Source organism: Haliaeetus leucocephalus, unplaced genomic scaffold, assembly GCF_000737465.1.
Source record: "Haliaeetus leucocephalus isolate CR32 unplaced genomic scaffold, Haliaeetus_leucocephalus-4.0 Scaffold933, whole genome shotgun sequence".
In the NCBI taxonomy this organism is placed as follows: Eukaryota; Metazoa; Chordata; class Aves; order Accipitriformes; family Accipitridae; genus Haliaeetus; species Haliaeetus leucocephalus.
Window position 1 is genome coordinate 3,107,282 of NW_010973369.1, and position 24,457 is coordinate 3,131,738.

General features: G+C 38.4%; 1 protein-coding gene across 2 annotated transcripts in view; it reads left to right on the forward strand.

Annotated features, from left to right (window-relative positions):
* The first annotated feature begins 331 nt into the window (after positions 1 to 331).
* DHX35 (DEAH (Asp-Glu-Ala-His) box polypeptide 35) overlaps positions 332 to 24,457 on the forward strand; it is a 32,214-nt gene continuing 8,088 nt past the window's right edge. For both annotated transcript variants that reach the window (XM_010584077.1, XM_010584078.1), the window contains exons 1-17: positions 332 to 376; positions 2,633 to 2,766; positions 3,143 to 3,235; positions 4,074 to 4,151; positions 6,439 to 6,543; positions 7,823 to 7,884; positions 8,508 to 8,577; positions 9,140 to 9,199; positions 11,253 to 11,365; positions 11,713 to 11,809; positions 12,911 to 13,069; positions 14,342 to 14,552; positions 16,275 to 16,399; positions 17,186 to 17,240; positions 22,406 to 22,501; positions 22,898 to 22,992; positions 23,596 to 23,673. In XM_010584077.1, coding sequence (XP_010582379.1) covers positions 337 to 376; positions 2,633 to 2,766; positions 3,143 to 3,235; positions 4,074 to 4,151; positions 6,439 to 6,543; positions 7,823 to 7,884; positions 8,508 to 8,577; positions 9,140 to 9,199; positions 11,253 to 11,365; positions 11,713 to 11,809; positions 12,911 to 13,069; positions 14,342 to 14,552; positions 16,275 to 16,399; positions 17,186 to 17,240; positions 22,406 to 22,501; positions 22,898 to 22,992; positions 23,596 to 23,673 — 1,671 coding nt within the window. In that variant the 5' untranslated portion in view covers positions 332 to 336. The remainder of the gene's footprint in view (positions 377 to 2,632; positions 2,767 to 3,142; positions 3,236 to 4,073; positions 4,152 to 6,438; positions 6,544 to 7,822; positions 7,885 to 8,507; positions 8,578 to 9,139; positions 9,200 to 11,252; positions 11,366 to 11,712; positions 11,810 to 12,910; positions 13,070 to 14,341; positions 14,553 to 16,274; positions 16,400 to 17,185; positions 17,241 to 22,405; positions 22,502 to 22,897; positions 22,993 to 23,595; positions 23,674 to 24,457) is intronic.

Consider the following 24,457-nt stretch of genomic DNA (forward strand, 5'->3'; position numbering starts at 1 on the left):
AGCACGGACCTTACGCACGCTGTTATCAACGGGGAGCCGTTCTTGCCGTTAAGGGTGGGAAACATCCAAAGCTTCAGCCCTTTACGCTACAGTGCTGGGGACGGACGGGGCCCTTCGCCTGCCTTCAGAGAAGCGGGGGCAGCGGTCAGCTCTCCCGCCCAGCGCCCTCCGCAATCCGGCGGGAGGCGGCTTCCCTCAGCATAAGCGGCGGGGCGGCGGGGCCGCCTCAGGCCCGGCAGAGACCCTCGGGGCCGGCGGGCCCCGCTCCGGTGCACCACGGCAACGCACGGCACGTCACGTGACCCCCGCCGCTTCCGCTTGCCCTCTCACCCCAAGATGGCGGCGCCCGTGGGACCGGTGAAGTTTTGGAAGCCGGGTGAGGGGGCGCGGCCGGTGTGTGGAGCGGCGGTCCGGGGGCGGCGGGGGTTGCGTATGAGAGAGTTCCTTCCCGGGCTGTCTGTGGCGAGGGCCGGAGCGAAAGCCGCGGCGCTGTCGTCGGCAGCCGTCGGCTCTTGGGGGTCGCACGGATTTCAGACGCCGAGGGCAGCGGAGAAACGCGCTGTCCCTCCGCCGCCGGGGCCTGGAGGGCGGCGAGGTCTCTGTGACTCCAGCCGGGGTCTGCCCGGTGGCGGGGGAGGGGACGGAGTCCGCCCTCAGCCCGCTGGGGTGGGGGTGCTGCCCTTCGAGGGGGCCTCGACCGGCTGGAGAAAGGGGCAGGGGAACCCCAAGGGGTTTAAGAAGGAGAGATGAGCAGTCTTGTCCCTGAGGGGGGATAACCCCAGGTGCCACACGTCAGGGAGAGCAGCTCAGCAGAGCTGAGGGGACCTTGGGGTCCTGTGGGCTACGAGCTGAGCGTGAGCCTTGGCAGCAAAGGTTGCCTGCATCCTGGGTGGCGTGAGAAGTAGCATCGCTGTTAGGTTGAGGGAGGTGATCCTTCCCCTCAGCACTGGGAAGGCCATATCGGGGGTGATCTGTGGGCTCCCCAGCGCCACAAGGACATGGACTTACTGAAGGAGGTCCGCAAAGTGATGGGCCACAGCGATGATTGAGAGGTGGGAGCGTGCGACGTGCAAGGGGAGGCTGAGAGAGCCGGGACTGTGCAGCCTGGAGAAGAGGAGTCTCAGGAGGATCTTTTTGATGTATATAAATACTTGGTGGGGGGTGTAAAGAAGATGGAGCCAGACTCTTCCTGGTATTGCCTACTGACAGTACAAGAGGCAATGAGCACAAGCTGAAATACGAGAAAGCCAGCTTAAACACGAGAAATACCTTTTCTACTATGGGAGTGATCAGGTTCTGGAACAAGCAGTCAGGCAGGTTGTGGGGTCTCCAACCTGACTGAACGAGGACCTGAGCAGCCTGCTGTAAGTGACCCTGTGGTAAGCAGGGTGTTGGTCTAGAAGGTCTCCAGAGGTCCCTCCCAGCCTCCGCTGTGCTGTGACTCTGTGATCCTTCCCTCGGGCTTTGGGTAGCGTGTACCTTCCCATTCACTTATCCCAAAGGGGAGCTTGGTGAGTCTGAGTTTGGCAAATTTTTTTTTAATTGGTTACCACGTTGTGGGATGCTGTGGTTTGCAAAGCTATTCCAGACTCAAGATTAGTTTAGCAAACAGCTTCTTAATCATTTGAATATTATAGTAATGTGTGTGTGTAGACAATATGTGTATGTATAGTAGTATGTTGACAGTAGCGTATTAAAAAAAAAAAGCATAGAAAATGCTGTGAAAGAAAATCAGTGGGTGCTGAGAAGCAATATCTGTTAACTTCCTTGATTCGTCAAGATACAGATTTTCAAGTCTCTGGTTCTTAACTTCCCCATCTGTCCTTGGGAGTGAATAGTTATTGGAATTGTTGCTAATCATCACTCTTAAAATTGGATCAATTTGCTCTAAAACCTGCTTGGCAGCTTTGAATAGGGACTAACTGTTTTTAAACAGTGGAAATAGTGGGAAAAGCCCAAACAAGCAAATCCTACAAAGCAGGGCAATCCTCTTTGCTCTCAGACTTCCCCAGTGGAATCTGCAGCTGGAGATGATACATTCCATTATTGAGATGAGTTTTTGTTTCTAGTGCACTTGCATGATTCAGCATTTTCGGTTGTCAGTAGTTTTATGGTAACCTGCAGCAGGAATAAATCAAGTTTCAGTTACTGAAGTAAATTCAGATCTGAAGCAAGTGGCATATCTCAGTAGTGCGCAAGGTTGAATGTTTATACAGTTGATGTTAGTGAAGGGAAGTTCTATTACATGTCTGGCTGGCTTAAAATCCATGGACATACTTCTGAGAAGGATATTTAAGATATATCAGAACCGTTGCCCAGAAAAAGAAGAAAGTTGCCAAGATCTTGCTGTATATGTTTCCTATGTGCTTCTTTTCCTCCTTTTTCTTCTTTTAAAATTCAAAACTTACTCACATTAGATTAATTTTTTTTTTAAACCAACAGGAGACACATATTTCATTTGAAAGAATTTTTGCGTGCATACTGTTAGTTAATATTTTGATTATTTTCATCGAAAAGTTAGTATACTGCTACCCATGATTCCTCCTTGTAAGGAACGTATTTATTTTGGTTGTATTGTGATACACTAGGCAGAAGTGTATTTTTCCAGTTAAAATTAACTTATATCATCTAGGCACGGAAGGTCCTGGTGTCAGTGTCTCAGAGGAGAGACAGAGTCCTGCTGAGAGTAGTGGCATAACTGTCATCTATAATCCTTATGCTTCTCTTTCTATTGAACAACAAAGACAAAAGCTGCCTGTTTTTAAGGTACAGAAGTTCTTTTTGATATATTAAATATTTTGTATGATGTCTGGCTTTTATGTCTTTTTTTGCAAGAGCAGTATAGAATCACTTTGCAACATAAAATAATGTTTTTATGACCTTGCTCTCTTTATTTGTTGGAATTGATTGTCCTGTTTGACAACTGTTACTGACAGATTTACAGGCTTTGTAGGTTTATGTTATTTACTATATGTTGTACGTGTCATTTATAGATTTTAAAGAACTGTTTAGCTTTCAGCAGTAAAATCCATGTAACATGAATCTACTGTGTCTGCTGGATAAGTAAATATTGTCATTTTAATTATTTTCTTATTTTTGTACGCATCTGTTTTTGATGCTTAAATGTCATCTTCTCTTTCAGCTAAGAAATCACATACTTTATCTAGTGGAGAACTATCAAACTCTGGTGATTGTTGGGGAAACAGGTTGTGGGAAATCAACGCAGATTCCACAAGTAAGTGTCTGTTTAACTTGGTAAAATCAGGTATTCCTTCAGGGGATTTTACATGAGAGGTTAAACCAGCAACCCAGAACTGCACTGTGAAAATTGAAGTCACCTGTGCTTGTGTATGTGACTAAAAGGAGAGAAATATAAGGAGAAAATAGCAGGAGCTGGTATATCTGTAATACAAAACCTTCTTCCACTACAGGAAAGGACCATATACAACAAATAAGTTTATGCTGGTACAAACAGTAGTCACTATGCTATAGTAGGTGTTTATTACTCTATCAGAATCATGTTTAAAATTTTGTTGAGAATATGTTTTCAAGAAGGAAAAAAGGTACACTTTTCTTACGAGCTTTCATCTTGGAAATTTCTGGAATATTGTATTTTTTGTGGTTTTGTAAAATGTTCTCTTTTGTGACAGGAATGGAAAAAGTCTGAGAATGTTTCGAAGTTAGTTCTTGATTTTAACTTAAAAATTGCAAACTAATGATGAATGTTATCCGCTTCATTGTGAGCACAGGACTTGTGCTGCTTAGCTTTTTTTTCTTAAAGGGGTGATAAAATAAAGGAAAGGAAAAAAAAATGAAGTAGTTAAAAAAATATTTGAGAACCAAAGAGCTGCTCTTAGATGCTTTCTGAAAGCATATGTGCTTAGGAGGTAGGTATTGTACTAAATTACTTTTAATGGTGAGATTAATAATGCACAAAATCTCTAAGTAACTGATTTGCCTAAGGTCATGCATCAGTGTCAGAACCAGAAAAAAGAACATAGAGTGGAGAACTAACACCTTGCTGTAATCACAGCATGACCAATTAATTTCTTATTCTCAATATTTGTTTGCAGTACCTAGCAGAAGCTGGCTGGACAGCTGAAGGAAGAGTTGTTGGAGTGACACAGCCTCGTCGGGTTGCTGCTGTTTCAGTGAGTTTCTCTGTGTCCAAATTTTCCCACTTTGTTGTCATTATAACCTCCAATTTATTAGCAGGTTTTGCTGAATAGCAGGAATCACAACTGCATGAGCTCCTGAACGAATAGACGTTTCTGTTTATCTTCCTCCCAGAATTGCTGGTACTATACACAGAATTCAACCTGATTAGTAGGTCGTGCCAAAGATTCCAAGTCCAGAATTGCAGATGTAGAAGCTTTGAAATAAAATTGAGTGGTATCAGCAGAACTGTGTACAGAAGTTAGGGCTGTGCAGGGTTGAGCTGTGATGGACTCTGGACTAGAACTATGCTTGTGTGACCCTTAACTTCTTTCACAAAGTAAATAAAGTAGTGATGTAAATCTGCGTACAGTAACATAGCCAGTGGAAGAAAGAGGAGATTGTGTACCTCTTTCTAGCAATTCATACCTAGGTTTTTTAAAATCTTTTTTTTCTGTGCTTTTTTGTGGCTGTGGGTTTTTGGTGGTTTTTTTGTGTGTTTCCCCTTGTAAGAGTGTCGGGGAAAATAAGAAACAATTCTATTGTGAGAAATCTTTTTATATACATAGTATGTCTAGGAGAACATAACGTCAGCTAGATGTATTAGGAGGGGAAGAAGAGGAGATGCTGAGGGCAGCAACTTGTAGTCTGGTAACAGTCTGCACAGAAGGCATCCAGTGCTCCTTGTCTTCATAAATGTTGCCAAACACTGACTTGCTGGGCTGAAGTTTCTGCTGCAGCATTCTTTTTGTACTGAAAACTGAGGTGCCATTTGTAACCCTCATTTTGCCTCTTCTTTATAATGTATTACTGTACCTGCAACAAATCAGTTTATGCCTCTGATAAAAATGTAGTAGACTGAGCAGCTGTACAACTTGCTGTTTCATCTCATCCAGTATTCTCTGACCAGATCCAACATGGTTAAGGAAACAGCCTCTAGCAGTGATCTGCATCTTGTGCTTTGGGCAGGCTGCCTGCAGTGTCCTCCGTTTTCTCCTTCATAGCACATCCAGCTGACAGTGCATGGTTCTACAGGAGATGTTGTGTATACTGCAATGATTTCTCGTGACTAACTTAGTTCTCTTGTCCCTTTCATGTCTTAACAAGCTACTTTTAAGCCTAAAATAGATTATTCAATTAGGGCTTAGTATATAGACACAGTAGGATTTTTCTTCAAGAATGTTGTTGCAAACTGCCTGGACTGTATGGCTGTTGCAGGGAGATGAGAGATATAGCTGATGATTTATTGCTTTGTCTTGAACTGAAAGTGATCTTTTGTTTTAAGAGGTGTACATATCTGCTTTCCCATCTCGAGTATGAGGGTTGTCAGGAGCAACCTAGGTAGTTGCAAAGACATAAGGCATAGTTTAGAAATTCTTGAACGTCTGCTTGCATTACCCAGACTGACAATTATCCTGAATGGTTGGGCTGAAAGTGATGGAGTGATAAGATTCCAAGTGAAATCATGAATTCACTGCCTGTCAGTATAGTTTAGAATGTCATTCAAATGACTGAAAATAGCTTGCTTTTGGAATTCTACTAGGACTAATGAATGTATTGTGGAGTTTTATTGTGTCTTTAGCTATTAAATGTCTTTGTAGCTTGCTGAAACCATGGCCTGATAATACCTAATACTCTGTAGAATAAGTCTGAATAACTCAAGATTTTTAGTTGAAGGAGCTATCGGCTTAAAACTGGCTGAGGGTAGTACTGTTGCAAAAATGGATGCTGCTTTTAATTATTCTGCCAGTTGTCTGTCTGTTTTCTGCATAGAAGATTCTCTGTTATGAAAAGTACAGTAGCATCTTTATTTAAAAAAAAAAAGTCTAAGTAAGCTCAGCGACAGATCAGCTTAATTGATAACTTTTTCTGTATGCCATATACCTATACTCTTTCCCTTTTTGCATGCCAACTGTGTTCTTAAATTGCACTCCCACAGCTGCTGGTAGGTGGTCCTTCCCCAGCGTTGTGACTGGTTGAGTGGTTGCCTTTGTAGGTCTGTCAGAGTACTTATCACAGAAAGGTACCTCTGTAGCTTTCCTGAGTAGAAGCAGTGTGAAACAGATTTATTAAGTTACACTAAAACATTTTAAAGTATTTACCAGTTGTATGTTCAGTATGTGCTGTTATGTTGAACAGAATTTTGTGTTTGAATGAGAACAAATAATTCTTTGGAAGCACTAGCTCTGTTTGTGTTTTGATGACAATTCTCTATGGACAAAATAATGATACAATGAAGTGTGCTGTGAGCTGTCTCTTGTTTATAAGAATCTCTTTTCTCAGGTTGCAGGCCGAGTTGCTGATGAACGAGGAGCAGTGTTGGGGCATGAGGTTGGATATTGTATTCGGTTTGATGACTGCACAGATCCACAGGCTACAAGAATTAAGGTGAAACATGAACAGTATGTGGTTACTCTGAAAGGGTTAGCTGAAACTCTTCAAGTGTTTTTGCAAAATTAATGAGAACCTTGTGATGCCCAGTAAAGAGAATAGATAGCATTTCAGTTTTCCAGGAGGGTACCCCAAAAGTGTGCTTGAAATGGCTGTGGCTGTCCAAACCTTAATAAAATGAGTATGTGTTCTATCCTGCTAGTCTGGCAGCCACCATTTTAAAACTAAAGGAGATTTTCAAGGTAGGTATGGCTAGATGTTGGTACAGTGCTAGTGTGACCTGATACATCACTCAAAGTCATAGTGAAAGGCTGCAGTGAATCACAGCTAAAGTAGCCTCACCACCCCAAAAATAGATTTTGATTAAAAGCACAGATAAAACATAAGATGAGTAGGCTAACTGAGAGTAATTTGATGTGGATTAAATAGCAAGCTTTGCAGCTGTTCTTCAGTGCTGTGAGCAATATTAATGTTGCTTGTGTTGGTACAGAGAAGAGTTTGCTTTAGTTATGCTGGAATAGGAATGATGATGAATGAGACAATTTATTTTTTGATTTTTTTTGTCTGAGGCTAGTAGCCCTTTTAAAGTGAAAGAAATTGAGATGTTTGTTCATTAAATGCAGCTGGTTTTGGTTTTTGGTTTTTTTTTGAGTGTGATGATTAATCATTTGGAGTTGGAAATTTGGAGGTTTTTACTTTGCGCACCAGTTCTTGCCTAGTTCAAGGCCACAGTTGGAGTCCCAGGTCAAACTACTGTTTGATGGCTACATAAAGCTGGTGGGTTTCCACTGGCTAGTAGGAAGAAAGTATTAAATTAAAATGTTGCATTTTGTTGAAATGTTAAGGTTTGTGTTCTGGTCAGAAGTGTGTGATAGATATTAAGTAGCCTACTTTGAGAGAGTCAAGACTGGATTGACACACAGGATGTTATTGGTAGAGCAGATGTAGCCGCATTGCAGACAAGAGTGAAGAAACTTCAATTGCCATTTCCAGTGCTGCCAATCTGGTTGGTTTTTTCTTTCAATAAAAAAATAACTAATTAAAAAAAATTCAATACTGATTAAAAAGCAATCACTCTGCTTATATCTGGGTTAGCATTCAAAAATACATATTTGGCTTCCAGAGCTGAAAGTTGATCAATTTAATAGATCATTAGAAAGTTAAAGGCAAGGAAAAATTCAGGCAAACGCCTGAAAAATCATCTTTGACAGTTGTATAAGTAATCAAGACTACCTGATATGGTTTTTTTTACATTTCTCTTCACATTCACTTTTAGTTTCTAACTGATGGTATGCTGGTGAGGGAGATGATGGCTGATCCTTTATTAACAAGATACAGGTAAGGAAATATGGCATGAATTCTTGCTGAAGTGTAATTTGGTAAACAACTGCATTTTTTTAGACCAAGGTGTGGTTATTATAAATTAAATGCCAAAAGATGTGAAAATTATTTTAGGAGTTTGACTTCTTTATGTTCAAAGACTGTTAGAAAATCCATTGATCATTGGAACACCAAACCTGGCAGGATTTGGTGCTGTAGTTTTGGAACAAAAGCTAAATGGGCCTCATGGAGTCTGCATTGTTTAATTTACTGGTTTTAAATTCACTTTTTCATTATGATGCTAATCAAATAAATGAAAAAAAAATCAACAACAAACACAGGCTATTCTGGTATCCAGAAAACCTATGCAGTACAGTAAGGATAGACCTTTTTTCTTCTACCCCTTTCCAAAAGCTAGCCTGAATAATGAACAGTATGTATGTACCACGTGGTGTAATCTACATTTTTCTCACTACTTTGTTGCTGTGCTTTTTTTAACTTCCATAGTTTTCTAAGTGGATGTAAATAGTAATAATCCAGCAGCAGATTTCAAATAATGCTATTTCTTGAAGACAGGAAGACACTGATTCTAGTGTCAATCAAACCATTTCTGAAATCTTATCTTTCTGCTTTATTCACAGTGTCCTCATGCTGGATGAAGCCCATGAAAGGACTCTTTATACAGATATTGCCATTGGCTTACTAAAAAAGGTTATTGTTTTTTAATGTTCTCTGTAACCATTTCATTTTCATCCTTTTTGTTAAACCTCTGATCTTGATGGCTGATTAGTGAACCCATTTGAGAGAGGGTGATTTCTAGTTCCTCATTTATTCTACAGGCTATTGTACATACCCAACTATTTACTTTAGACATCTGACACTCAGGATCCTCTATTTCCTCCCCCTGATGGTGAAATTTCTCCTTAGACGATATTAGCAAAAGGGTAGTCTTTATTCTGCTGGTGATGATTGTGTGAAGTGGTCTGACAGGGGGTTGTTGTTAACTTTCAACCTACAAAAGATCTGACTCCCACCGGAAATTAAGAGAAAGCTGTAATGATTATAGACTGAATGCCCTAAAAATGAATATGTAAAACTCCAAACAGTCATCAGGTTGTTAGATCTATGGGGTGATAGGAGTTCATCAGCTGTCTTGTAGTTTCAAAGTATTTTTAAAGAGAATTTATTGGTAATCTGGATGCTCTAAACTTGGTTCTAGCCTCATATCTCAGAAAATAGTTTTTACTCTGGATGTTCTTGGTCTCTATTCTAGGTTCAAAAGAAGCGTGGGGATCTTCGACTGATTGTGGCTTCAGCCACCTTGGATGCAGAGGTATAGCTCACAGATTTGGTCTGAAATGAAGTGACCTTAAGTGGCAGCTCCACTTCTATTCTTATACAGCTTATCCTCTGTGCTGCTTGCTTCTTGTGAAGCATTACTGCTGTTGGAGGGGTGAAGAAGAGAGGAAGGAGTGCAGGAAAAAAATCTGCTCTAGTTAGGTTGCTGTGTTTGGTTTTTGTTTTGTATTAGCAAACTTTTTTGGAAGTGAATTTAAATATGAATCTCCTTTTCATATATTGATGCCTTTTTTCCTCTTATTGGTATTGTTGTATAAAAAGATGTTCTCTTGGCTTAATCTAGTCTAGTAAGAGACATTGGTTTAGCTCTCTTTGGCTCATAGCGGTAATTTCAGATAACCACAGACCAGTAAAAATAACTGATAAATGAGTAGATTTAATTTCAGTGAGATCTTACTATTTCCCTGATTGACTTCTGGCCTGTGGAAACTTATGTAACTTAGGGAAAATGTCTTTAATTTAATTTTGAGTAGGAACAGAAGAAATGCTTTCCTAGATCACAGCAGTGTTTCATCCAGCCTGGTGTTCTGTCTGTAGCAGCAGCAACAGTAGGAGATGCTGTTTAGGGAGAGCATATAAGCCTGTCCACCTGCTGTGGGTCTGTTCTGTTTGAGCTGCCTCAGCATCTGCGATGGTTGTAATAGAGATATTAGGCAGTACATTCCTGCTGTTTCCTTCTACTGTGTGTTTATGGACCTGCTGTTTGTTAATTTGTCTTTGAATCTGCTTGATGAAGCTGTAAGTCTCCAGGACATCATGTGAGAGCAATTTTCAGAAGTTTGCCACCTGCTATATAATGAAGTACTTTATTTAATTTCTTTTAAACCTGCTAGTTTCATCAAGCACCATCTAGTTCTAGTAGCATGGGATTTGTTGGTTTTTTTTTAAAAAAAACAAAAAACAAAAAAAACACCCCTGAAACCAGTTTTACATTTACTTTACCCGTCACCTTTGATTCTGTAAACCTCAGCTGTGTGTCTTCTCAACCTTCTGCTCCCCAAGCAGAGCCCCAGCCTTTTTAGTCTTTCCTCATAAGGCATCTACCCCATCTCCTTTATCACTTTCATTGCTTTTCTCTGTACTTTTCCTAACTCCACTGTGACCTTCATGAGATGTGGTGGTGAGAGCTTGTGTGTAGCACTGAAGATGTAGGTGTACTGAGATTCCCTTTAGTGAAAAATATCATATGCCATAAACCTTGTTAGTATGCTGTGCTTTGGTAGTACTTGTACTACTATGTGTTCTGTATGTTATATTAGATAACATTACAATACTTCACCTTTGCAAAATTTTAATTGCCAGAAATCACATGTTTCAAATAGGTTACAGTTAATGTAAAAATAAGTTAATAGGAGCAAAATGATTAGTATGACTATATAAACATTTGTTTAAGTACAGAAAGTTTATGGTATTTCTATAATGGTCATAAAAGTTGAGACAGATTATTTGGTTTCTTAATGTTCATTCTTTTGCTATTACATATTTAAAATACTTCATGGCAATAAATCTAAATTTATGAAGGTGTCTTGCAACGTGTAAATCAAAAACTTAGGTAAATCGGCCTAACTCTGCTTTTACAAAGTGAGATCTTGGTGTTCAGTAAGAGCTGTAAAATTTACTTGCTCCTCCAAAAATGGATGAGAATATGCAAGTCCTACCCAAAACTTACGACCAGTCATTTCTAGGTTCTTCTTAGTTTTGACTTTGCTACTGTTAGAGATCCAATAAAAAGTTTATATATCTGCTTTTTCTAACTGTATCACCTGATCTAATTAATTTTATTACCTCTTCTCAATCTTTGCTTCTCAAAGTAATAAACATGCAAGACAGTGTATTTGTGCTACATGCCTGAACCCTGGACAGAATAGAAGGCAACAGAATCAAACTTTAAAATTTTTAAATTGGCACTCTCAAATTCATGAACAAAATATCCAAGTAGTAGTAATTTAACTTCTTCATGTCTTTAGGTTTCTCCCTCAATTCTTTAAAGTATCAAACTGAAAGTGTTTGTTTTTATTTTAATATAGAAATTCAGGGATTTCTTTAATCAAAACGATACTGGTGACCCCAGCAAAGATACCAGTGTGATCCTTACTGTCGAGGGGAGAACATTTCCAGTGGACATCTTTTACATACAGAGGTGTGTTCCTGTTTGATCTTGTCAGTGGTGATTAGGAGAGTGTGCAAATGTGTTATCATTTTGTCTAGGTTAGCGCTCAGAAATTCCTGGACAATGGTAAGGAAGTGTAACATTCAATTTGGGAAATGTTTGGATATTGCTTATAGTAGCAGACATGTTTTTGAGCTTACTGTAGTGTAAAGGAAACAAATTAATTGCTGAAGGCAGATTCCCAAGGATGCATCATGAACTCAATGTGGTATGGCTGATGTATAGTGTCCAAAACCTAGCTCTCTGTTTGTTCCTTATGGAAGTGACAAGTCTGTACCTATTTTTCTGCTAATGTCTGCTATTTTCTCTCCCCATAGTCCTGTTCCGGACTATATAAAATCAACTGTGGAAACTGCAATGAAAATTCATCAGATGGAGAATGATGGTGATATACTGGCATTTTTAACTGGCCAGGTATAGACATAACCAATTTTTTTTGCTTTACAGTGCTGTACTGTGGGCTTTGTGAAGCCACCTCGGTCTCCTGCTTTCCTTAGCTGTGCTTACTTTAATGTCATTAAAGATGACAAACATTTCTGCGTTGGTGGGAGCAGAATTAGGCCAGTCCCAAAGACTTGTAGGAAATACATGGCCTGCATTTATCAAAGCTAGTGAAGATGATAGTTTTTCTCATTTAATGCTCTATGGTTTCAGCCTTGTTAATAAGTGAAATAGTGTGTGGAGTTTTGGTGCTAGTCACACCTATAAAGTTGTTAAATTGACAGTGAGTCATCATTAACAGTTAAGGCAAATGGAATTTACATTTGTTAGGCTTAACATCTGAAGTCTTTGACAGAAAAACAAATTGCTATGAGATAAAAATTTACTAGTCTCTTCTGCTCTATTTATGCCTGTCAGCTCACTTTGCAGCTGAGAAAAGTAAATGGGAGGTAGCTTATCATTTTTCCAGTGAGGAGCTACCTTGAGGAGCTTCAATAACATCTTGCATATTTTCAGAATAAATTCTTCATCCCCATTAGTGATTTAACTTTGGAAGAGTGAATTGGGTATCTCATCAGGTGATGTCTGAACATCTTGTTGTCTGTGTTTTTTAAGAGATGCCACAATTGATCTCTGAGATTAAATGTGAAGTTGAGCAATAGGTGTTAATGCTATTACTGTGTCATTCTTGATCAAGACCCACAGCATTCTGCACTGTCAAAATAGATTGGCCTCCCATTTTGCTCTCACAAGTTGAGATACACAGGAAAATATGCCTGCTTCCTCCTGAACTTTGTTCAGTCCTTCCCTTGTAATTTTGTTCATGTATTTGTAGTGTGACATTGTCTCAAATAACAATGAACATAAATATTTATATAAATAAGATATTTATTATGAATAGCAATTTATGTAAGAATATTACAAAATTGAGGGAACTAGTCAAAAGATCCTGGAGTTTGAACAAGTAAAATTATATTGGGATTATTTTAATGCATTTTTGGTATATAGGTGATAGCTATGTGATATCAAAGTGAAATCTCTCTCAGTGTGGTCCCTTTCTTGCTCTGGCTCTAGGAGGAAGTGGAGACTGTTGTTTCTATGCTCATAGAGCAGGCTCGGGCCCTTTCTCGCACTGGAATGAAAAAGCACCTCCGTGTTCTCCCCATGTATGCTGGACTGCCTTCTCCTGAGCAAATGAAAGTGTTTGAGAGAGTTTCTCACAGTGTCAGGAAGGTAAGGCTGTGGTGTATGTCTCAATTTCTACCACCCAGAAGGGTGTGTGCATTACACAGATTGTATATGCCAGGTTCACATCGTGAGCCTATTGCAAACGCTTACCGAGGGAGACTTTCCGCATCTCCTAACACTGCCTGTCAGTTTTCAGACTGCGAACCAAGAACATGTTCTCTGGCTTCCCTTTTCATCTTTGATCAGTCCTAGACATGTCAGTTATAACTCTCCTGTCTACCTCATCAACCTCTCAATTTTTAAGAATCTTCGTACAGCCTTGTATTTTTCTATGTCCACTTGCAGCTTCTTACACTCTGAAGTCCTCTACGTTTACCTGTTTGTATTTCTTTTTGTGGTCTAAGTGTCTATGGCTGTTTTCCACCAGTAATGGAAAGATTAGTGACAGAGTGGGTAAGTGCTGTATTTTCACCTAAGAAACAAGTCAAAACTTGCTTGGTTTTAATAGAAAAAAAGCCTTGTTTTGACTTCTGCAAGTCTTGTTCAGATATTTAATGTCACAGAACTATATAATTGGTCATGATTAGTGCTTTCTGCTTAGGCAGAACCTGTGTTGGGGCTGAGATAAGTTGTCAGAATTACACAGGGATGACGTGGTATAATTCTTGTGCCTGCTGGAGTCTAACAAGTAAAATTGTTCATCTGGTGTTGGAGAACATTGAGTATAAATACTTCTTTTCTCTCCAGGATATGGCATTAGTCAATTAACTTCCAAGATTTACTTTTTTAATTTCAGGTGAAATAAGGATTAAATTTCCCTTTCTTGTTTGGGAAAAATTATTTTTTCAATATTTTAGGACATGTATATAAGTATATCTCTGCAGGAATACTGAACATGGAACGCTTAGTCAACTCTGTTTCTCTGCTATCCCCTACCCCATTCTAGTGTTACAAGTAACAGCTCAATATAACTGAGAAGCAGAAAAAAATATTTTTAGTTCACTAAATAAGAAGATTTGATTTACAGTCAGTTAATGTTTTTCTCTGCAAACACTGCCAAGTTCTTCTACTTTTATGAAGAGAGAATAAATTTGAATAAGAAAGTGACTGTGAAACTGGGCTTATTTCAAGCTGACAAGCTCTTTCTGCTTCATGTACTGTATCCTTTTGTACTCTAGAGTTAGTGTTTACTGGAACTGTTATATCTGAGGTCTTTCAAGTGGTTTGTATTGGAATCCTGATGCACTGATGCTAGGGCTTGATAGTGTAATTGAGATTGAGGAGTTCACAGTATCCCCATTGTGTCTGTATCTCTAGGTGATAGTAGCCACCAACATTGCTGAGACCTCCATCACAATTCATGGAATTGCGTTCGTAATTGATTGTGGTTTTGTGAAGCTTCGGGCCTATAACCCCAAAACAGCTATCGAATGCCTTGTGGTGGTACCAGTATCTAAAGCTTCGGCTAATCAGAGAGCAGGGCGTGCAGGACGGAACCGCTCTGGAAAATGTTACAGGCTTTATACAGGTCAGTAATTCGATGTGTAGGGAAGGTGAACTTGCTTACATTTTGTTTTACAGTGGTTTTAGTGTTAGACAAAGAACAAAACCCCTATTTTTTTCTCTCAGTGAGAGATAGAAATTTTCCTTCATTATTCCTCTGGCTTATTTAGAAATGCATTGTTCATATGTGCTGAACATTGGACACTGAATGCTTTTATGAAACAGAAACACAAACCTGAGCAGGGTAGGTGCTACGAAATTGTCAGCAATTGCAAACCTGTAATGTTAATACAGCTCTGGTGAGTCTACTAAGAAGTTTATGTTTTTATGATCTTGGTTTCTAAGTAATTGCTTCAATTTATAATACACACCTGTGATGCTTTCTTTTGTGACTAAAGTCTCCTTTAGACTGTGCATCTAACAAAGGACTCTGGAAATCCTTTAGGTAACTGAGGGAAAACCAATGTGTATCCTAGTTTTCATAGGAATAGGTGCCAACCCCAAATGCTTCTCTTGAATCAGTGACCCTGGCACTGTACAAAAGTTACTGTTACAAGTAAATCTGTTGGCCACCTAGCAGTGTTCAGAAAGCCACAATCCAACTGTCTCTGTTCTCAGCTGTTTAATGAAAAAAGGCATTGCAGCTGAGCACTGCCGTTGCTTATGTGCTTCAGGTTCCCTCTAGTTTTACCAGAGCTTTGAGACTTAGAGAGATCAAGCATATTCTTTTGAAATGTGTGTGTGGTTGCCAGCAGTTGCCATGTTAAACAGAGACATGATTTATTCTCTAAATTTGTGTGTCCAATAATAATCTGGAGAGAATGTCTGCTGCATAATATATCCAGCTTACACAGCTTTTTAAGTATTTTACTGGAGAAACCGTGACTACACTGAAGTTATTTTTGTGTGTTCAAGAGCTGGCCTGATGTGTGCTTTAAGAAACATTTTAAAGGAGAGGGGAAAAAAAAAAAGAAGAAAATGCACTGAGTGGACAAAAGTAGAGAAAACGTACACTATCTTTGTCTTACGGAAGGTCTGAGATAGACCAGAGATAGAAGAGGGTTCTGTCTAGAAATGAAAGTAATTCAGGTGAAAATAATGTATTTCTTGTCTTGATTTGGAGTTTTAGATCAACGTAGGGATGTGTGTACCCTTTACTGCAGAAGAGTTGGTTAATGGAAGGTACAGGGATTTTGACCTTATATGAAGTATTTTTCCAGACTTAGACTTTATAGTGAATGTGCTTTTAAAAAGGCATTGTTAAATAAATAGTTTTTCAATCCTTAGTCTTTATTTTAAATATGCTTTTTAAACCTCCTTTTGTTTGAGTAGCTACTAAAGTGTTCTTTTAATGAAAGCATGCTGGTTTTGAACTTTCTTTTAAAAAAATGTTTTTTTGTAGTATTGCACCCTGCCTTTTTTTTTCTGATAAAAATATTAAACAGAAGAGAAATAAAGCATTTCCAGATTTCTGTGAAGAATTTATAACATTTAAAATTAACATATGGAGTTGGTCAGCTACAGAATCAGCAGTATAGCCAAAACTGTTGAATTTTCTATTTAAATTAAATTCTCTTTAAGTACAGTAATGGGAGAAAGATCATCTTTGAGTTAGAGTTCTTTTAACGCCTGTTAAGTGTTCATGCTTGATAATTTTAACTTGAAGTGGGTGTGATTCTATCATGTTGACTACATAGGGTGGGAGTTGAAACTCAGTCCCAGATTGCTTTGTTTTCCTCCACAACAGAGGAGGACTTCGAGAAGTTGCCAAAGTCCACTGTTCCTGAGATGCAGCGCAGTAACCTTGCACCTGTCATCCTGCAGCTGAAGGCTTTGGGAATTGACAACGTGCTCAGGTTCCCCTTTCTGTCGGTAAGTCCTGAGCTGTAAAGTCTGTCATCTTTCCTTAGTGTGAAGAAAGATCAGTAGATGACTTGTTGATAACCCATAGAACCATTAACCAGTAACCATTGCCCTGTTAATTTGGAAAGCATAACTCATTGTGCACTATCGGGCAGCAAAGCATGTTTTTGGGAATTGACTAGTGCAAGTAATGTGTGTGACAACTTAGAAATAACGACTGTTTGTATTCTAGAATTTGCTGTTAGAAATGTTGAGAAGTCGAGAAAGGCCTAGAAAGACAAATTCTGAGATTCTGCAAAACTGTAACTGTAGTCCCTTTGCACTGAGTTTATGAAGAGGGAAAAAAAATTGATATCTACAGAACTAAACCTGTGCTTGTCTGTCTCGTTAAAAAGAGCAGTACCAACTTTTAGATTTGCTTTATGTAAAGTTTCTAGCTACTGTTGTATTGATGTGAAAAACTAACATGGTAGCATTAGAAAAGAAAGTTAAGTAATCATTCTGATCACCACTGGCATCACTGTTGCACAAAGCAAATATGCCTCTTCTAGCTCCGATCTTGAGAGCATCATAGTGATGATGCTGAGCCTGTTGAGATGGTTTTGACTCGCAACACTGGTGGTCAGTGGAAGGGTGATAGGAAGAGTCCGAGAGCTCTTTCTTCATTTTGCATAAGTAGAAAGGTAGGTAGTTAGAACTTAAGGATTTTGCAAAAGAGGAAGATCTAAGAATTTTTGTGAAAACTTGTGTGTTCTATGGTGATAACTTTAAACAATGCACATTTTTTCTTCACAGCCACCTCCTGCACAGTCAATGGTGCAAGCTTTAGAATTGCTGTATGCTTTAGGAGGTGAGAATATTATGCTTTGCTTTATTCATAGTTATGTTACAGGTGTTATGAAAAAAAATTGTTAATTTGGATTTGGTGATTGGATGGACATTAATCAAACTTGCATTTGAGAACCGTGCTTTGAGAAAGAGAAAATGCAGCCTTGACTGGTGGAAGCTTTTTGTTGGTGTGTTTTTAAAGTGTACCTCGGTCTCCTCTGAATTTACTTTTCCTCTGGTTATTTCAGACAGATAAGCAAGCAAAAGGCAGCAATAACTTACTCAGAGGAACTAGAAATCTATTGCATAGAGTATAAACTAGAATTTAACTGTTTAGATTGGGCAAACAAGTATTTTATAGCCATCTTCTGTGTATTTTCTTGCACCTCTATGGAAGGAACCAGCTATTTGTCCTTGCTAGGAACAGGGCTCTGAGCTGATGAGGGTGTTGACTTGATTCTCTCAGGCAGATCATATATTTCTTTAGTCCTTACGGAGTGGTATGAAGATACAAATGGAGTTCAGACACTGATTAGATCAGTACATGAGTTAGACACTAAATTTACCTGCATCCAATTAGATAAGTTGTTAGATATTCAAGCTCTTGGTGTGGTGATCTTTCATTTTGTGTTACTGTGCCAGTGATGGAAGCATGTAGCACTTGCAAGTATAAACAAAAAAAGTTGAAAGTAAAGGTTTGACATCTCTTTCATGATCAGACTGGTTGTAATAACCTAGAATTTAGCAAGCTTGATATAATTACTACTTTGTTTATTCCTTAGTCAGACTTTAAAAAGCATTGTTTTAAATTTTAAGTTTAAATTTTGTTTTTAGATTTTTCTGTTAGCATGTTACACTCATTATCTGATCTTGACATGTGTGCAGGAACTCTGCCTAAACATTGTAAGTAAAATCTGATGCTTGAATTTGGGAGAGGCCAGTCATTGGATGCTAGAATTAAAACCTATAGAGAGTGTGCTTCCTGATGGCTTAGCAAAGCAAGTGTCACACGTTAGTTTTGAGACCTTCTCATTGATGCAATTGTGAAGGTATGACTGACAAAAGTTATTAGGAGCTAACCTAGTTATAATTTTAAAAATGAGTTCTAGTCTGTGTCTCTGCTCTGAATGTAGTATGGCTTACAGCTAGAAGTCTACACCTTATGCAGTGTAGTGCTATTGATGTTAGTGTTGTTGGTCCTGCAGCTGAGACAAAGTTCAAACCTGTAGCAAGTCAAACTGTTCTAATTCTATTAGCTGTGAATACATGATGCAACCACTAAAAAAAGAAACCAACCTGATCATTCCTAAAGGCAGCACATTTTGTCCTGGATGAATTGAAACTATATTTCTCACATTCAGTGTCTGTGTTTCAGTTCACAGCCTGCTTGCTTTTCATGCTTTTAAATGCATAGGAGCTCATTTGCATGCAGCTCGCAAAAAGAGTCTGCTCTAGTTTTAGTATTGAACTTTCTGGTTATGGACAAATAAACAGATACACACAAACTTCTAATGAAAAGAAGGAAAAGCTAGTCTAACAGCTCTAAGACCTGAGAGCATAATTCAAAGTACTTTTCTACTATTTAGCTACTTAATAGCATATCTTTTTTTATTATGTTCTCTGAATTACTAATTACAGCTTGTTCTCAAATTCAGTATAGAGTCTGAAGAATACTCTTAGTCATATCATTTAGTTTTAGGTAGTCCTGTGAGGAGCAGGGAGTTGGACTCGATGATTCTTATGGGTGGGTGCCTTCCAACTTGAGATATTCTGTGATTCTAAATGTGTTCATTTTGGTTTTATTCATTATTCCACTGCTGGATACCTATAACCTGTTATAATACTTTTAGCCACAGCTTTCAATTCCTTTTTGTTGTGGTTAGTGGAATGTATGCTGTCTAATTTTGTTTATAGGAAGAACTGTTATATTCTTGGTGTTTTGACAGCTATTTAATCTTTTTGAATGCAATAAACTTAAACAAAACAGAAACTTGACACAAGAACAAGTAATCAAAATGAAACTCTGTTTAACTTCAACTCAGTGTTTGTAGTTCATTCAATGGTAACAATATTTGCTCCATAATGTAAATGTGAGGAAAAGAGTAGTGTAAAGGAGCTTGTGTAAGTTTTGGAAGCTTCCAGAGGTTTGTGGGTGTTTTTACATCACTTACAAATGCTGCGTTGTAACTTGTGGCAGTCTGCTCTCTTCTTAATCTCATGGAGCTGTAACTCTCTGCTTGGCCGTGATTTTGCTCTGTGCTGATTCAGTTCCATCTTGCAAAGGAGGGTTTCACTTAAGGCACTTCATTCTTGGCAACCTTTTCAAGCCTGGAACAAGGACCTTCACAGTGGCTCAGAAGCATGTTGCAAGGGTGAATTCACAGCCAAAACCACCTTAGGGAAATGGAGAGGAAAGGTCAATAAACTCACTGATTAGCTGTTTGATGTTTTGGCAAAAGTGTTATGCTTATAGTAGCTTCACAGAAAAGTACAGAGCTGTTACTCTCTTGGCTGCCCAGCTTTTGTAGCAAAGCAGAGAAATGCTGATGTTAGTGTTTAAGATGGAAAGAAATGTGTGTGTGTGTGTGTGTGATATACAGATTCGCTCTTCAATTTTTGCTGAAGTTTAAGGTTTTAGGTGGTTTATTATGGAGATTTTATGTAACTTGCAGAAGTGAAGTTGCCCAAGCGTTTGCAGATGCAGTAAGGATTAAATTTCTCTTATGCAAGTATGAACATGTATTTCATCATTTGCATTGTAATAGCATGCAAATGTGCAGTTTAGGGTCAGGACCCTATTGTGCCAATGCGGTGCCAACAGAGAAACTTGTGCAGAGCAGACGCTTTTAAGGTTGAGATAGTTTTGTTGAATAAACACATCACTGTTTTTAGACTGATTATTTTTACAGTGATGCAAACTGATTACATCAAGAGTATCTCCTCTCAGTCTTCTCCTTTGATGCCCCTTTGAAAGTCTGAGTTGTCAGTTGGAGTTTATTGTTTTTAAGCATAATTTAGGAGGTAAATAACCAGGTAAAAAGTAGCTTTATTTTTAGCGTTATTTGAGATCCAATATTTTGTTGAAGATTTGTTTGTAAGTTGTCACCTGTCAGAAACAACCACTCTACCTAAGTTTAAAACAGTGTTTTAATCCCTCAGCCCATCACATCCTAGTGGTTGTTACTTGAAACTTTTTAGTGCCACAGTACTTGAATAATCTCTCCTAAACATGTTCAATAAAAATATTTGCAGTATCTTTTTCTAAGACCTCCAATTTCCTATATATATATGGATACAGTGGTTGCTTCCAAGGTTATTTCAAGGAAACTTTTACCTATTTCAGACTAGTATCCAATGCAGGGCTTTTGTGTATATTCAAGCTTACTGCTACATAGGCATCTGTGTACAAGCTCTCTATATATATCCATGGAAAATTACACTGAGATTTGTAGGATTCAGCAGAAGCCAAAGGATTTTGGCTTGATGCTCCTGTAGGAAGTTAAAAAGATGGTAACTTCTCCTCTTCCCTGCTTAGGAATGCAGTTATCTTTCTGTAGATGAAAGATGGCGTATTCTAAGCTGTTGATTGTGGTAGCACTTAAACTTCTCATATTGCACTGGTCAAATGAAAGCTATCATACCTTAACTTTTGCAGTTTCTGTGACTATGTGTTTAAATATATTACTTCATCTTTTCACATAAGCTGTCTTTCATACCTGTTTCTGAGTAAAATATTGTGACATTATGTGAAATGCCTATTAGGTTTTGTTAACAGTGTAGGGGTGTGGTGAGTGAATTACTACATTGTCATAATAAGTGAGATGATAGCATATCAAGTAATAAAGGAAAGTAAACACTTGATAGAGGTATCTGTGGTTTCAGATATGCTGACAAGATCAGCATATTATAGATCTCATTCCTTGACTTGATTTGTGGTTTTGCTTTTCTCTGTGAAACATAGCTGAAGTACAACTGTGGTTTGTTGTCACCACACAGTCTGACAAATAATATGTTTATATAATGCATGGGCCACAGTTGTGTTTCCTCAGACCACTCTGCTGTGGTTATTTATGCAATCTACAGTGCCCCAAAGTTCTATTACTGGGCTCTTGTTAGTCCCTCCTTGTGTAGCTTTTCTCTTGTGCTCTGCCTCCTTGTCGTACCTCATATAACTTGGCTTACTTGCAGTTTTCTCTTTCAATTCTCACTCTTTGCTGCCTTTCTTAGTGAGCTCTTTCCTTCTTATTGTGTCCTGTGTCTGTAATTTTTTTTTTTTCATTCTCCTTCCCATGTCCTCTTGCAAAGAAAATGCTTTTCCATTTAAATTGTTCCCTGAAATTTCAGCATAGTGCTCTGGATTAGAATATGACTCAGTGGTTTGCATGGGTAAACCTTACTGCAGATGTTTGACTGTAGGAAGCCATACAACTAAAATGGTAAATGTGCAGGGTTGCTCAGTGATACCTGGGAATCTAAAAGCAAGCTGTCATGCCTACCTCCTGTACCATCTCCAGTAAAAAGGTTAGAGTTGGAACATGGCTGACAGTTTAGTTATTGATGTATGAGGCAGACTAAACTGTAGAGAATCTTCACCAGCTGTACAGCTCTAGTTTAGATTATATTAAAGTTAAATTATTTTTCTCTGTGACCTAAGCAGATGTGACTCAGAAAAATAGCACCTTACCGCCCTCTCTACCCTCTGCCCCCTACCCACAGTGCTTCCTGTTTCTACAGTTATGCCTGTTCCATAATTATGCCCTTTTTTAATTCTCATCAGGACTCCTCCTGCTTCCTGTCCCCATGAACAAAGATCTTGCTAAGTACTTAAAAAGGAGATGCATAAGTCTCACAGCCAATAGGCACTCTGGCCGTTGCATTGACTTTGACTGCAGGTTTTCTAAATTGTTGGTAATAGCAATGGAACTTGGTCAAAATGAAGAAACTTGTCTGTTCAAGGATGTTTGAAAAAACAATCAAACAAACAAAAAAAACCCCGGTGACCCATGGGAGAGTAAATAGATATTGAGGAGTGCCTTTAAGCTTAGTTTAATATACATTCAGCAACTATTAGGTGCATTGGCTGTATTTTAGCTCGTAATTCTGCTCTTTAGTACACATTAAATTCTTAAAGAAGAATTTCTGTGCTCTTTTGCCTGTATCACAGCTACATTTATTAATACGCTGCAGGTTTGGATATGCATTGCCGTTTAACAGAGCCTCTTGGAATGAGAATAGCAGAGTTTCCTTTGAATCCTATGTTTGCAAAGATGCTTCTAGAATCAGGTAGGAGGAAAAAAAACAGATTTTCTTCATAGTCTTGTGATGAGTAGAGGACACTGCTTCTTGTCTAATACTACACTACAATTACATTTGCTAAACTTGAAACAAACTGTATGCTTCATCTTGGCATGTTGTTTAGTGAAAATAATTGGTTAAACTGGTGGACCTCTCTAATAAATAGTATGTCTAATACATTTAACACACTAATAAGCCTAACACATTTGTCTTAAGTTTTCCATTAAAAACATTCACTGTTATATTAAAAAAATCCAGGAGTTTAGGTATTTTGGTTTTATATACTGTAAAAATATATTCTGCTTCTTTTCCTTTTTATTCTATATTGGGCTAAGTTGAATGAAAGAAGATTTCCTTTACTGAATTTCTCCACTTACTCCTCAGGAAATTTTGGCTGCTCCCAGGAGATTCTGACAATTGCTGCCATGATGCAGATTCAAAACATTTTTGTGATCCCTCCAAATCAAAAAGCTCAGGCTGTAAGTTCAGTTGTGTCTCATTTTCTTTTTGTTAGTTCCACATTTCTGGATTTCTGCCAAGTATTTTATTGATACCCATTACAGACTGCAAGTTTGTATGAAAATGAAGCAAGGTTTTGAACTTTACCTGTTGGTTATAGGTAAAAGAAGAAACTGAATAACAGTGGGAACCTTGGAGTTTACTAGTATTAAAAGCCTCCTTCTGAGGACAAGAATCATGAAAGGTTGTAAACCAATATTGGTCAGCGTAAGGGCTTGCCAAAAAACCCAAACCTCCCCAAACACCACTTCCTTTCAAGAGGAACAAAAAAGAAAGTATTAGCATGTAGCAAATTATTAATAGGTAGTAGAAGCCTAATTTTAATGCATCCCTCTCTTGGATTTTGGGGGTTCATTTTCAGTTCATTTTTTTAATTTCAGTTTTAGAAGTGCTTCTGAATATAGGTGGGCTAGTAAAATATTGCTGTTGCCTAGAAAAACTACCCTATACGGTAAGAATTTTAATAGTCACCAGGAAATACAGAGATGATGGGAACTGAGTGTATTTGACATGATTTTTGCAAAAATCAGTCTGCCCATAAAAATGTATTTCTTCTTCTCCAGACCAGGCAACACCGAAAGTTTGCTGTGGAAGAAGGTGATCATCTCACTATGCTTAATGTTTATGAAGCCTTTGTCAAAGTAAGTCGTTTTCAAGTGTATGTGGATTTGCAGGAATGGGAAACACTTGCGATCCTCAGTTCTGATTCTGAAAGTTCTGGATATAGCATCCTCAAAGCTGAGGACTTACCAAGTATATTAAGTTATAATTATGCTTTAAAAGATATTCTGGTCATATTTTGCCACGGACCTTCTGTAGTTCTTCTGAACAGGGAATAGAAAGAATTTGGTTTGGGTACAGCACAAAAGTCTTATGGGTAGACAACTGTATTTTCAAGGAGACTGGGATTTTTGAAATGGCCTAGGAAAAACAGCTATCAAATTCCAAATGAAATTCATATTCTCCCATCTTTTCTATAGAGGTATCAGAGTTTTACTGATCATAAACTGCATCTAAATCTAGCAGTCTTTTTTTAAAAAATTGCCACATTGATCATCATATCCTCTTTTTCAGTGACCTTATGTATTTACCACTCTAAGGTTTAGCATCAATCTTAATGCTTCTCTGTAAGCTGAGGTTTTACTTAACAGTTTTGAAGTGCTATACCTATTTAGGAGAAGTATATTTTGCTGGTATAAAGCACTTCTATAATAATGTATTTGCAACAGTGTTGAGTTGAAGCAGTGTTTAAAAGATTACTTCCTTCTCCCCAACCCCAAAGCAATCAGTCAGGCACTAACTGAAATTTTGCTGTTTAGCTTTTATATCTGCCTAATTCTCTTAGAAACAGCCAAATGCAGAAGCTCTTGGAGTAAGTGCTGGCTTCTGGAGAAACAGTTCTTTGCATAGAGAAGACCAGTGAAA